This window comes from Ochotona curzoniae, unplaced genomic scaffold, assembly GCF_017591425.1.
Source record: "Ochotona curzoniae isolate NIBS_2020 unplaced genomic scaffold, NIBS_Ocur_1.0 contig_4064, whole genome shotgun sequence".
NCBI lineage: Eukaryota > Metazoa > Chordata > Mammalia > Lagomorpha > Ochotonidae > Ochotona > Ochotona curzoniae.
Genome location: NW_024466107.1, coordinates 7,741,759 through 7,756,598, shown reverse-complemented (window position 1 = coordinate 7,756,598; position 14,840 = coordinate 7,741,759). Strand labels below are relative to the sequence as shown.

General features: G+C 40.5%; 1 protein-coding gene across 1 annotated transcript in view; it reads left to right on the top strand.

The window, feature by feature from the left end:
- Nucleotides 1-14,840, top strand: part of LOC121158981 — a gene marked incomplete at its 5' end in the record, with an annotated part of 260,310 nt that overhangs the window by 113,403 nt on the left and 132,067 nt on the right. The window contains 2 exons of the mRNA XM_040983966.1: nt 161-211; nt 4,808-4,929. Coding sequence (XP_040839900.1) covers nt 161-211; nt 4,808-4,929 — 173 coding nt within the window. The remainder of the gene's footprint in view (nt 1-160; nt 212-4,807; nt 4,930-14,840) is intronic.

Below are 14,840 nucleotides of genomic sequence, written 5' to 3'. Positions count from 1 at the left end.
CCCCAAACTGTCTTCCCCTGCCATCTTAAAAACTGGTGAGAATCATTTGGTACCAGAATTAAAGCGTCCAGGACCACTTGCTTGTCATCTTCCTGGAACAATTCAACAGCATTTATAATCTTCAAGATTCAGCCCATGATGACTCTTTTCTCTCTTGAAGGCTCTTTCCTTTGAGAAAAACAGTGGCCCTGGTCTTCATCTGACCCGATGGGTAGGTGAGCAATTTTCCCCAGAGACTCACACAAAGGGTTTGATGAAGAAACGCTGTTGCCAAGTGGAGCTTAGCTGTGTTGACACCTTAATGCTTTCCCATGGACTGCACTGCTGTCACAATCCAAGGGCCTACAAACCCTTGTTCACCTTCCCGGTCATCCACATCCTTCTCCATCACCTGATGGGCCCTTGGAAGGAATTCTAGCTAAGAGAACAAAATCTTTAAATACCATGATGAGAAACTAAATGTTACTCCTTGCCGTATAATGCAAGTAAATAAGCCTCAACGTCATGAGCTCAGATAATTTGGAGATTCTCTTCCTAAAATAGTTTATGCATAATATTATATGATATCACTATCCTAAATGTACAAGAAAGAACATTTAATAGTCAACACCTATGTAACACAGTGTTTTGTAGAAGATAATGCCTGAATCCTAATTTCTATAACATTTTAAGGGTTATCTCCCCTCCTAATTATCATACATGTGTAAATGAATTTTGCTAAGTATGTATCTGTGTCAGTTTCTTTTCATAAAAATAGCATAATCTACATAGGACAAACATGATTTTCACTTTTTAGCTTAAAACTGCAGTCCTTTGGCCAGCAAAGTAGCATAGCAAGCTAATCCTCTACCTGCTAGTGCCTGCACACCATATGGTCACCACTTTGTGTCCTGGTTGCTCCACTTTCAACCCAGCTCTCTGCTTGTATCTGTACATGAATACTTAAGCATATATATGTTGCTATTCTGTAACTAAATTTATATGTCCGATTTCTTTCCCTCTCTCCCTCCCTACCTGTTTCTCTCTCTCTTTCTCTTTCCCTCTCTTTTTAGAATTCATGTTATTTTATTGAAAAGTAGAATGATATATCAAGAGGGTTGGGAATGGAAATCTTGAGCTAGAGAATTATTTCATCTGTTGGTTTCCTCTCCATATGCCTGTGCCAGATTGAGTCTAGGAGCCAGGAGCTTCTCCCATGGGTGCAGGGGTCCAAGGTCTTGGGTCATCTCCCCAGGCAAATTAGCAGCGATCTGTATTGAAAGCGATACATCTCACTCTCACACTGGCACCTCTATGTGATGGTGGCACCGCAGGCTGTCACAACCCCAGTCCCTGACCAGTTTCACACTGAAAGCATGACTACTGATTTATAAGTTATTGGTTTTGGAAGAATTTCATATTTGAATGATGATGTTCTTGACGTCAGGGTATAGACAGGATTACATTTATAGGAATAAAGGTCTGTTTTCCTTTTTTAAAATGTTGACAGTAGCATACTTAAAATATCATGTCTCTGGAACATATCTGTCTGCCATGACTGCTGGGTGAGTCATTTACATTGTTAGATCACGGTGTGGGCAAGCTCACACATGCTGACACTGACCTGAGAATTCCCTGCACAGACTGATCTTTTTTGGGATATCAAAACTCTTACCCTTTGGTTTCTGTTCATTTGGAGGCTCATTTGTTAGAGGATAAACTAGTTTTGGTGATTTTATGTGCTCCAAATGTTCACTTGAGGAACAGAATTTTTAGCCAATTAATTTAGATTTTCTTCAAAAGAAATGCAAAAGTTGAGAATAGAATGACTTGTGAGTTTTAATATTTGTAGGTTTATTTTTTATGGTTTAGTAATCAGAGGTAAGTCTTGTTGATGGGATTAGAATATGGTTGTCTAATATGATTATCTTTAAAATCTATTTGGTGAGTGTCTACCACATCATTGTAATCACAGTAGATTCTAGGAAAAATTGAAATATACTATATATCCTGTTTCTATCATGAATTTAGTTAGAAGAAACAGGGTGGATATTAAAAGATTAACCAGTGGAGCTGGAGACCATCATGTCCATTAAAATAAGCCTGATGGAAAGAAATACTACAGGGCCCAGTGCTGTGGCACAATTGGCTAGTCTTCCCCTTGCAAGCTCTGGGATCCTATGTGGATCCTGGTTTGTGTCCCAGCTGCTTCACTTCCCATCCAGTACTCTACCTGTGGCCTGGAAAATCAGTGGAAGTTGACCAAGTTCTTGGGATTCTACATCCACAGAAGATAGCTGGAGGCTCCCAGGTCCTGGATCAGCTGAACTCTGGCTGCTGCAGCCACTTGGGAAGTGAGCCAGCAGATGCAACATCTTTGTCTCTCCTTCTCTCTGTAAATATGTCTTTCCACTTGTGAGATAATTTTTTTTAATAAGCTAAGAAACAAAAACAACAATAATGAAATGCCTGTTTATATCAGTTTTCTGCAAATTCATGATTTTAAGTGTTTGTCAAATCAATTGTTCAGAATTGCGAGCCAGTTTGTGACTATTTAAAAATTTAGATGAGTGAAGTTGAATATCTTTCCATTTGATTATTATATATAGCCCTTGACTATTGTCTGGCAATAGTCTTTTTTTTTTTATTTGTTGAAGCTTTTATTTAGTGGAGCAATTATCTTTGAGTGTTATGTTAGTTAAAAACATGTTGGTTCAAAAAATAGAACCAACACAAAACTACATTTATTTTGTCTTGCACATCCACATCTCACCACATCAGAAGCTCTGGTGCGTCACTTCTAGGTATTTATTTCAATTTTGTGGTATGTGAGATGTGATGAAGTACCCAAGTAGCTACAAAATAAGATCAAATTTAGACAAAGACATATTTTATGTAGCCTGTCAAGGTGTGCTAATAAAATATGGTTACTTGGGACAACCAAAGTGCTCATTTTTTTTTTAAAGAATATTGGCTCTCTCTAGTTAGAATGGAATAGTTGAAAACAATAATGCCGAATAATTTGATCCAAACACTTTAATCATGGACACTATAGAGACTTAGAAAGTTAAAAAGGGCCGCAGTGAATAGTCGTTTAAATCAATGGTTGTCTTCTCTGGATTTTGTTCTTAAGGTAATCAAATCAGTCAATGTCATAATAAAAGAAATGAGTCTTATTGCATTCATAGGGATTTGATGACACACCTTCTTTACCTGGTTATTGCAACTTGCAGACTCAGTAAAACATTTTGCAATTGTAAAGTATTCCAGCTACAGAGTTGTGCTAAATCTTGTATGAACTGATATCAAGGATTTTCAAGTAACCCACCTCTTAAGAATGATTATGCAATCAAATAAGATGAGTCTAAAGAAAAGGAAAAAAAAGAGTTTTAACAAACTCTTTTGTAAGTACGTCCTGTCTATTTTTCTCCTTTTCTAGATTGGTTGCTTTCCAATTATCTTTTTTTTTTTTATCAGTAGCATGTTGTCGTAAAGTTGTACTGGAGCCTGCAATACATTCAAATAGAGCTGCTTTGTGGGAGAGGAAAGAATAGTCCTGCCGGGTTACAGCTCTTTTTGTCCACCACAGTTGAGCTCCCAAGAATCCTTGAAGGAATGACAGGGACCTGTAGGAATTAGAGATGCTGACATTCCAGTTGTTGAGTCACGGGTTGTGACTTTAGGAGCTCTTGGTGACAATGCCAGGATGAAGTGACTCAGCCAGGCAGAGAACCACAGTGAAGGGAGCGCTGGTGAACCCAAGTCCCCTGCGTCCCATGTCCGGCTGCTTCTAGCCTTCTTAGGTGGAGATTTCAAAGGTTTTCTCAAAGCCTCTCCCGCCTGCCTTTTTTTTCACTAAAAGCGAATTAAAGTTGCACTTCTTTTTTTCCCCCCTGTTAGTTGTAGAAATTCATTTTAAAGAACTATAGCTGATTAAAAAGGAATTCATGATAAAAATAGAAAATACTTGAGAAAAGATGTGGGAAATTGAATCTACACACACATTAAACTAACAATGCCTCTCTACCTAATGATTATACAAATAATGTCTTCACATTAAGCTTTTGCATTTTATGTTTTCCCCCAGTCTTTACACAATTATAAAATCACAATCTAAAATCCCTAACTCTTGATTATTTTTCCTCTTTTCGGGCCAAGTACTTGTTTTCTTCTAAAATATTTTTATTATTATTTTGCAATCCAAGGTTCGGCTTCAATGCAATTGTCATGAACACGGTTACTTGAGTTTCTATTCTGATAGCAGTTACATGTGGGATGATACAGAGTGGAACACCCCACGCCCTGTGAACCACAGGGTGGAATCTCAGTCAGTTGACTAAGAGGCTGATAGAAGCACTCGCTTCCATTTTGGAATACCTGGATCTGAGCATGCCAATGCAGATCCTTGAACAGGTGAATCCCTACGACTCTCGTGAATGGCTTGGATTGAGTGCCTGGCCCTAGAAATGGCCTACCTCAACCCTAGCTGCTCTGGCCATTTGGGGAATGAGACAGTAGATGAAAGCTGTCTCTCTCTCTCTCTTTCTCTCTCTATCTATCTATCTCCCTGACTCTCCCCATCTCTGTCCATCTTCCTCTTGTGCTCTATCTTTCAAATATGAATAACTCAATAAATATGTTTTCAAAAATAGAACTTGCTACAAAATATGAGACAATAACGCCAATGCAAAAACCAAGGCTGATGATACTCCTTTTCGCTGAGTGATCTGAAAGTCACCCTGGAGAGGACAGGCCCAAATCAGTGAACTTGCTCTCCATTCTTAAGGAGATATTTTGTTTTTCATGTCTTAATTTCTCGGACAAGCAGCACAGGTCAACAGATCATCTTGTGAAAGACAAATCAGCTGTTTGGGCAGCTGGAGCACCTGAGGATGCCTCACAGAACAGATCGTATCTGGAAGAACTGGAGCAGCACCGCTTTTCGGTTTGGTGAGTGAGTGATTCTATCTTGGGTTTTTATGATCAAGATTGCATTGATTGAAGCCAGTAAGTCACTCTTCATTCTGTCCTTATGGATTATGTGTCTTTTGAAGGTTGTAAGGTACGTATTCCGACTTGGGAAATTTCACAGTCCAGTAAGAAATATACCTTTAAAAACATCGACGTGATGTTTTCACAATGCTTACTGGTATCACTTAAATATGGAGATCTAAATACTTTGACCAATGCTATCCTATTTTGTTGATCTGTTGGTGGACATTTGGGTTGATTCCATGACTTGGCTACTGCACACAGTGCTGCAATTGCACATGGGGCATTCCTATTGCGTAGGTGCCCGTTTTCTTCAGCAGACTGGGTTCCTTACTGCCACTTTGGCCATCTGTTACTGTACTTTGCTCACTGAAAACTTGTGTTTTGAGTTCAGGGAGAACACATCGGTGAAGGCTCATCTATGGGTTAAAATGTGTCACAGCATTGGCTAGAGGAAGAAAAGACTGTACTTCTTGACTCGGACTGGAAAAGGCCTATTGCAAAAGGCACGCTAGGATGAAAGGTTCCATGTGGTCAACTTTAGAAACACAATGTACCATGCTTTACTCCATTTATTTCAGTGGCCACAGCTCCTCCAAGAAGGTTCAGCAAATATTTGTTGAGCAAAACAAACAGGTGAGAAGAAAGCGAAGCATATCCACAGGCTTTGCAGACAGATTGGACTGAGTATCCATTCCAGTTTTGCCAGTTTCTTTATGTCAAACTGTAGTCATAGACCATCAAACAGGGATTTTATGGCTATTACAAAAGTTGAAAGATAATGTGCACCTGTTAAGTAGAATTTAAAGATAATTTTAGTTTGGCGCAAAAAAAATTGAAATGCATGAATATAAGGAGTGATCAAACATTTTATGGAAAATATGTATTATGAAATAACTACATAACGGGCCCAACGGCGTGGCCTAGCAGCTAAAGTCCTTGCCTTGAATGCACCAGGATCCCACATGGCCGCTGGTTCTAATCCCAGCAGCTCCACTACATATGGATCTCAAAAAAAAAAAACTCGCTACATCAAAACAAATTCATCATTTGGTTATATTCTTCACAAAGTTTTAGAAGTGTTGTCATATGTAAGATATCTTATAGTGAGCGTAACAGGTAGATTCATAATAAAGGTCACCATTTTTATTAACAGTAAGGATAGGTCATTTTGAGAAAATGAGTTTTAGAAATGTTAAGATGAGGGGCATGGGATTTTTTTTCTGTTCTTTAGACATTGAGTGCATTATGTCATTTGAGGTCTTTCACTTAAAGCTGTTACTTGTTCTTACTGGTGTGGTTGGTTGAATTTTTGGGACTTTTCTAACCAACTTCTACTTTCTTATTACCTGTTTATTGTTCTTTCATATGTCTACCACCAGTTAAAAGAATCTGTCATATTTATGTCGCACATTTGCTCACAGCAGTTTTCTCTCATTACAAAGAATCCCAGGCAGGAATCCTACATTCCTCCTACTCTTGGAAGTCTTGGAGTACCTGGAATAAGATTAGAAAATATTGGTTTAGTAATGAATACTAAGATGAATGAGGAATCACTTCCTCTTTCTCTTTCCTAACCATCTGGACTGTTACATCAATTAATTTGCTTTCAATCTCTTCATCTTACTGAAATTGTTACAAAAAGTGATCCAGGCAGTTCAACAGCACTACACACATTTCTTTATAAACCCTAGTTGAGGGTTGGGGGGTTTTCTATAAACTTCTGTTTAAATGGTCTGAGACACCAACTAAATTTCCTTGATGTTTTACTAGAGCTAGTAAATGATTTACTGGGTAACTTTTACCTAAATCCTCTCCAAATCCCTGTAAAAAGCATTCAACACAGAATGCGGTATTTCCCAGCTTCTGACATGTGGACAGCTCTGGGTGGTAAGCAGAGGGTTTAAATGCACACATTCTCCTCTGTCTATCCTTTATGTCACTCTCGTATCCCCAAGTCCCGGCTACACCTGTCCCATTTGAGCATGTTGACTTTGGCGAATTTCCTAGAGCGTACACATTGCATGAGACTAACCAAAAGCAAGTTTATGTCATTTTGTACCTGCCAACAGTTTAAGAAGAATGTCTGATATAATTTAAGACTGTAGTGTCTTTTTTTATCCAATGGAGTTGTCTCTGATTGCGTCAGACAGCAATAATTACTTGGACACCTCTCACACTAGGCAGCCTGCTGCCCAGAGCAGCAGTTGGTCATAGGGACCGACTTCTGGATCATTTCTGGCCAGGTCTGCATCATTATTGTCTTCTCTCGACTGCAGGGTCTGTCAGGATATTTACATCCTACGAATAAATGCCTGTGTGATGGCCTGCTAACACTCTGCCAGCATTTTAAAACACCGTGAGATCTTATAGGTATACCTTGATACTTTGTGAGTTGCAAGCATTTTCTTTTCTGTGTTTTTTTTTTTAAGATTTGTTTATTTTTATTGGAAGGGCAGGTTTACAGGGAGAGAAGGAGCCACAGAAAGATCTTCTGTCTGCTGGTTCACTCCTCAGGAGGTTACAATGGCCAGAGTTGAGCTGATCTGAAGTCAGGAGCCAGGAGCTAGAAGCTTCTTTTGGGTTCAGGATCCCAGGGCTTTAGGCCATTCTCTACAACTCTCCCAGGCTATAAGAAAGGAGCTGGATGGGAATTGGAGCACCCAGGACATGAACTGGTGCCCATGTGGAATCCTGGACAGTGCAAAGCAGGGATATAGCCACTGAGCAGCCGCACCGGGCCCTACAAGCATTTTCTAATACGTGCGGATTTAATAGCAGAAAAACAAGGGCAAGCTAGGGATATTGGAACTTTCAGAAGAAAAGTCAGGAGCAAAGATCAATGGTGCCAAGTCTGAAGCTGACTTGAGATGTTCTGGGCCAATTTGTCCTGTAGCTGTTGTTTCTTCCTGTTGGGGTGTTTCTTTCCCCAAAGTTTCTTCACCTGTCTCCCATTCTAGCACACAAATGAGCACATCCCGACAGGATCGGAAGGTGACCCATCGTGATTGGCTCGAGTGTGCATGTGACCTGCAGACAGGCCACTCAGGCCCTCTCCTGAGTTTTCGTATTTTGGTACCTAGAAAGAGATACCTTCCTCCTTATAAGACCATGAGCCAGAATGATTTCATTTGGATGCTGCCAATGGTGTGGCCGTGGTTGTGCCCCTTTGCATGCTCTATTAATCTTGAGCATTTTTAGCCTCTTTGAAATGAAGAGTTTGTAGGAGTTGTATTGAAAAAAAAGACACACCTGATTCCTTGTAACCAAATAATAGACCCGAACATTTGTGGATAAAATTTCTGCGTACAAGGGAACACGTAGCGCACTCTCCAATTGTTTGGCATTTTAGCTTCCATGGTTTCTGTTACCCACAACCAACTTTGGTCTGGAGATCCTGAATGGAAAACTTGATAAACTGACAACTCAGAAGTCTCAGATTCTTACTGTTTCGAGTAGATAGAATCTTGTTCTCTTCTGCTTTATCCCACAAAGCCGTGAGTTCTTCTTTTGTCCAGTGTATCTGTGTCACAGGAGTTTTCTTTCCATCAATCAGGTGAAGTCACCTCACGTTGTGTTCATATTACAGTACTAGTGTTCAAGTCATGTTGGTGTGCTCGCCTGATTCTATGTCACGTCATTTGCCTCACTTCATGTCATCATGTAGGCACTGTATCATCTCAATTCATCACGAGAAGGGTGAGCCCAGTGCAGGCTGGTGCTTGCAGGAAGATCACCTTCGTACAACTTTTAGTACAGTATGCTTTATTCTATTCTGGTATTAGCTGTTGTTGCTAATCTCTTATTGTTCCTCACTCATACGTTGAATATTATCGTCTATGTATGTATATAGTACAGCATATATTGGGCTTAGTCCTATCATTTGTTTCTAGAATTCAATAGGCTTCCTGGGGAATACTCTATTTTTAGGTTAAAGAAAGATTGAGAAGTTTTATTTTATTTTTTCCTAAAAGAGAGAAAACTTTAGGGGAAAAGTGAAGGTCGTTCTTTCAGTTTGTTGCACAAGTAGCATGTACCTATACAAATAGAATTCCAGCATCTCATTGTCTAGAGAGTGAATTTTGTCCCCTATTTCCTAGTGTGAATCATTGCATAGAAGTTTCTCCCAAGATATAAACTAGATTTTGTACTAAGTACCTCTGTAAATTGTGCTAATGACTTTTTCAAAACATGATGTGTCCGTTCAGTGATTTAAACACGTTAGCACAGTTTTGGAAGGTACTTAACTCCCAACTGCATAGAGAGTTCAGTAGTAACAAGACAACCTTAAAAAATGTTTCCATGACAATTCAAAGGCAGCAGTGTGGAGAAACGGATACGCATCCAGAGACTCACACTTTCAGAGCAGGAAGGGTCTTGGGATGGTTCAGTATCGCTCTGTCAGTGTATACAAATACTACAAAACAGAGACCAATAGAAGTTCAGAGACTAGGTCATTCAGCTAACCAGCAGTGCAAACGGGGCTGCAACCAGCTTCCTTCCAATATCAATTTATCTCAATTACAAAAAAAAAAAAAAGAATTATCACTAGAATTCTGCTACCATCTTTTCCTAGTTTTTTTTTTTTTTTGCCTCTATCAGTTGCTGTCTCCTTTGATAGTTGTCAACATGCTGATGATAAAGATGATTCATTGGAAAACACAACATATCTGCATTATTGCCAAGATGTTTGCCAAACACGCATGTTGCTGGCCACACCGACCGTCTTATATTCTCTGCCAGGAATTTACTTGGCCGACTTGCATGTGCAGCTTAGGGAAGGGATGGGTTAACTCTGCGCTTTGGAATGGGCAAGTTATCCTTTCATAAAAGTGATACACTTTCCTGTTTTATAACACACATGTGATTTGACATTGAAATCGAATGCAGATGCCTCTTTGATTGGCATATTCCCTATTGTGCTTTTCTCAAACACCTTCACATATGGTCTGCCTCATTCCTAAGAAATGGCTTGTTGTTTATGTCATACAAACAGAACAGATTGATTTTATAGTGAGTAAGGAGGTTGATGAATTGTACATTGGAGAGAAATCCTTGTCTCGGCAATCTAAACACCTGAAAATAAATGTTGGAAAAGGCTCTCATGACACTCCTATGGTCCCTTTATTTCAATTCCCCACTCTAGGGGTTAAACAGACACTTGTAAGCAAACTCAGGGAATAGAAAAGCTAGCTATGCTCTCTCTCCAAATGTCATTGTCCTTCCATTTCCCATCAAAAAGGTTCTGAGAATTCATAGGCCTAAATTGAAAAAGTTGTCTAATCTCAGATATTAACTCTAACATTGTACCAGTAATACAATGTTGTTGATCTTGTTGAACTTTGTGCCTTATTTGTCATGTGCGTTTTACTTGATTAATCAAATGTGTTTAAGTAGAAGAGAGAAATTGAGATAGACAGAGAGAGACTGGGACCTCCTGGCTGTTGGTTTTTTGCTTGAATGTTCACAAGCTGGAATTTCAGCTCTTGGTCCCCCAGTTGAGTGGCTCAGCTGCTGCCTCTCAGGAGCTGAATTAGCAAGAAGCTGGATGCAGAAGCGGAGCTGGGACACCACTTATGCATTTTGAGAGGGGCCTGTGGTCATCCCAAGCTATAACTGTTGAATTAGATGAAGTTTAAACATACAACTCTTTTTTTTAAGATTTATTTATTTATTGGAAAGTCAGATATACAGAGAGGAGGAGAGACAGAGAGGAAGATCTTCCCTCCGATGATTCACCCCCCAAGTGAGCACAACGGCTAATGCTATGCTGATCCAAAGCCAGGAGCCAGGAACTTCTTCTGGGCATCCGACATGGGTGCAGGGTCCCAAAGCTTTGGGCCCTCCTGGACTGCTTTCCCAGGCCACAAGCAGGGAGCTGGATGGGCAGTGGAGCTGCTGGGATTAGAACCGGTGCCCATATGGGATCCTGGCGTGTTCAAGGCAAGGACTTTAGCCACTAGGCCATGCCGCCGAACCCAAACATACAACTCTTACGCTACAAAACTTTGCTCAAGGTTTCCAGTTGTTCTGTGCTATACACTGAAAGTTTTGTTGTACACTCCCAAGACAAAAGACTAATCACATCTACTTGTGCAAACTTTCACAGCCTCTGTGTTATCACTGTGTCTATTTCCCCCTGTCTCTCAATAGCCTTGTGATACGATGGCATGCTGCTGGTTTTACCGAGTGTGTAGCTGAAGTGCAGGGTGATTAGGCGGCTTGTTTGTGAACATTCGATTCAGGCTTCAGGATCCTTCTCCAGTGCTCTTTTTATGGTATGTCGACTCCTCTACTACCATCAGGTTCCTAAGTACATTTTAGGTTGTGTATTACTTGATCTCATACTGGCATGGCCCACATGACAGAAAGGGATGCAAAGTGAAGATGAGGTGCCATGTGGGAGTGATGTTAACATATCAGTTCCCGAATGGTTAAGCAGAACATAACACCTGCAGTGGCTAATTCCTGACAGTGGTCCACGTTTAATTAGGTATTTATTGACTGAGTGATACTTTTATCTGACTACCTGTAGCCAAAGCATGATTGCGTATGTGTACTGAGCAAGAGTAAATCTTAGTGGCTGGGAACACAGGCTAAGCCTAAATGCAAACTAATTAGCTTTTGTGATTTACAAGTTCAGTAAACTTAGATAAGTTCCTTTGAGAGTGTTGACCTAAGTTTCTTTATCTGGAACAAGAAGCTCATTGTACCTGGTCTGTTTTGGTGAATTGAAGCTATCCATGAAACTGATTGATTTGCTTTCTAGCTCAGCAGTCTGGACCCATCCAAGCTGTGTCTTACAAGAAAACAGTCATGGCTTTGCTTGGGCTTTGTGTTTATCCAGAGGCTTAACTGCCTTTATTGTGGTTCAGATGGCTGACACAATTTGTTGTTGAGTGGTGGCGGGCCTCTGCTTTCGTTACCTGTGGTTGGGGAAGCTGGTCAGAGCCTCTAGTCTCTAATATATGCAGCGTGGGATTCTGGCCATGCCCACTTTCTTCATGAAGCCCCAGAGCAGGTCTCTTACCTGAAGGAGGGCCAATCTCTGAAGAATTTTGTTGTTGTTGTTGTTAAATTTGGACCATGTGGGAAAATAATTTCCTATTTGATTTGAAAACTGATTGATTTGAGAACTAACGATTCTGCAAGTCTTCACCTTTGCTGTACTTCGCTCGCCAGAAGGAAGCTCCAAGTCCAGCACAATTCAGGGCAGGGGTCCTATAGGACAGCAGCTCAGAGGTGCCCAACTCAAAGAGGCTTGCTTAGGGGCTTCTGGTTTGCCCCGCAGGGGAAGGTAATAGGGCTGGCTGCATCTCTTTGCAGTATGCTTGAAGGAACTCTTGAGCAATACCGCAATGAAGCACTGTTTACAGGAGATTCTAACCCTTAGAAGGTTGTTCTGGTTCAGTTGACACTTGCGCCTGCTTCTTTGCTGTGCATAACCTGAGGCCGAAGTGGCTTGGTTTTCCAGCAACCCAGCTCCAAAGCTGCAGATGCCTTTCCTCCAAGGACACTCTAGTCTATTGATCTTCAAACCACTTTCTCCCTTACTCCCCTTGTTTCCACACCAGTCCTGATTGATGCAGGTTTATACAGGCTCATACAGGTTGATTTGGGTTCTTGTTTTCTAAATATCCTTCGTTCTTTCAGTTTTCTGTTTTTATAGGAACTTATTTCTTTTGAAATGTATGTTCTTTCTGTGCTTGAAAGGCAACAAGAGGAGGGGAGAGAGAGAGCATGAGGGAAGCGAGAATGAATCTCTCATCTGACACTTCACTCCAAATGTTAGCTCATTCTTGAAGTACTTATAATAGCCAGGGTTGATCCAGATTGAATCTGGAAGCCTAAAACTCAACCTGTATCTTCCAGATGGGTGGTATCGACGCAAATAGCTGAGTTACCACGGATACTCCTCATGATGTGTCTTAATAGAAGCTGAATGTGAAGCAGAGCAGGACTCCCACCTAGGCACTCAGTCTCAGATTGCGGGCACCCCAATCAACATCTTCATCTTTGTGCCAAACGTCGGTTCTCATTTGAAAGCTATTGTCTAACAAGACTTGTCCCAGCACATTACTTATTTTATGCATGTGAACTGTAAAAGTGAGACCGATGTTCTTATTTTGTTGGCCCCACAATCCACTAGATTCATAGGCTGTGAAAACTACAACATATCACAATCTTCCTCATCTATGTCTACATGAATGAAACAACAATATAAGATTTAGTTACTGTTGACATCTACTATAGTGCTTTATGACTTTGACCATCCAAACTTCTCTCATGGGTGAAAACAGTTACGTGTTGGGCGAATACCATTGGCTGTAACCCCAACAGTCACGACGTCTTTGTCACCTATGTGTTGGCAGTGATGCTTCCAAGGATTACAGATGCTTGACAACTTCCTAGTCTGTCCAGCACTAAGGTGGTCATAGATCAAATTTTGGCTGATGGATATAGGAAGATAAGAGCCTGGCTTTTCTCTTTTCAGAAGGGAAGAGAGCAAGACAAACCCCTTTAGGACATACACTCATTTTCTCCTACTTGGCTCACTGCTGTGGGAAACTGACACTGAAAACAGCTACAGACTAATCACACCATGACAAGAAAAGAAAAGGGGGAGGGAAAAATCAACCCAGCATGCTGTTGTGTTGGCTGTAGCTTATCCTTAGACCAGTCTCGGGGTTTCTGTTGCAGGTGATAATTAAATGCACTATTGCTCAATACTCTGATTATCCTGAAAGGAGAGCCATTCAAAGCACTCGTTATGTTCATGTAGCTCCGTTGGCTGTGTGGATGCTAACGCACATTCAAAAGCAGATTTCAGCTCTTTCATTCAGCATTCAGTGAGATTACACGGTGTCCTCTCTTCTGAACACGAAGCGTGGAGATCCACTCAAGCACAGCCCGTAACTAGTCATTTTTGCGTTGAGCAGGGAATGGGAAATGAGCACAGCATGGTACGGGCGATTCTTCTCCAGAGATAGCACACTGATTTAGTCTGGGAGATGGAGAATGAGGTGAAGGGAATTAATTTAGCCAACTGACTGGAAATCAAACTTGACACAGTGATAAGAATTAAAGATCCGGGAACTTCGGATTTTGAGTCGGTCCAAATTCAAGCTGCATGACGCAAACGAAGGAAGGGCAATACTGAGCATGAAGCAGCACGGGGATTTATTTGATGCAAAAACTCAAATGACCAGTAAAATAGATAATGTTGTGTTGTAATAGTTTTCAAGCAGCATCCAGAAAACAATTGAGTGGGTGTGTTTTGAGCTTCAGGCGTTGTAAATTCTTTCACTCTCATATACTTTATGCCTTCTTTAATAAACTGGAGAGTCTTGGGCCAGCTTCATCGGTGACGGTAGGTGGTCATTCATTTCACAATCCACTAATTTTCATGATTATTCACTATTTTATGTTACCTAAACTGCTTTAGATTTTGTCTTACTCAAATTGTAATATGGCAATAGCTTATATGATTTCAGAATCATTAATTCAGTTGATGCTTTCGGCATATGGGGGTTATTCTCCCATCTTTCCAAACACAAGCAAGAACTGAAGAGTTTTAAATATGCTGATGGCACATAAACATTTCTGAAAGATACAGCAATGGTGAATTTATTGGCAAAACACAGATTGCTTAGGGAATTTCTGGGAAAGCAAACAACTGGCATCCATGGTATTCTAATTCCATCTTCTAAATTTACTTCTAGTTTAGCAACTGAGCTCATACAACATGGAAAAATCATAAAAGGTTAGTCAAGATCTTTAAGATCTTTCCTTATTTTAATATGTGTCTGCCTCGCTAAAATTCCAGCCCCAATTTGTCTCTTTGTCCTGGACCTTTGTGTCTTCTGCTC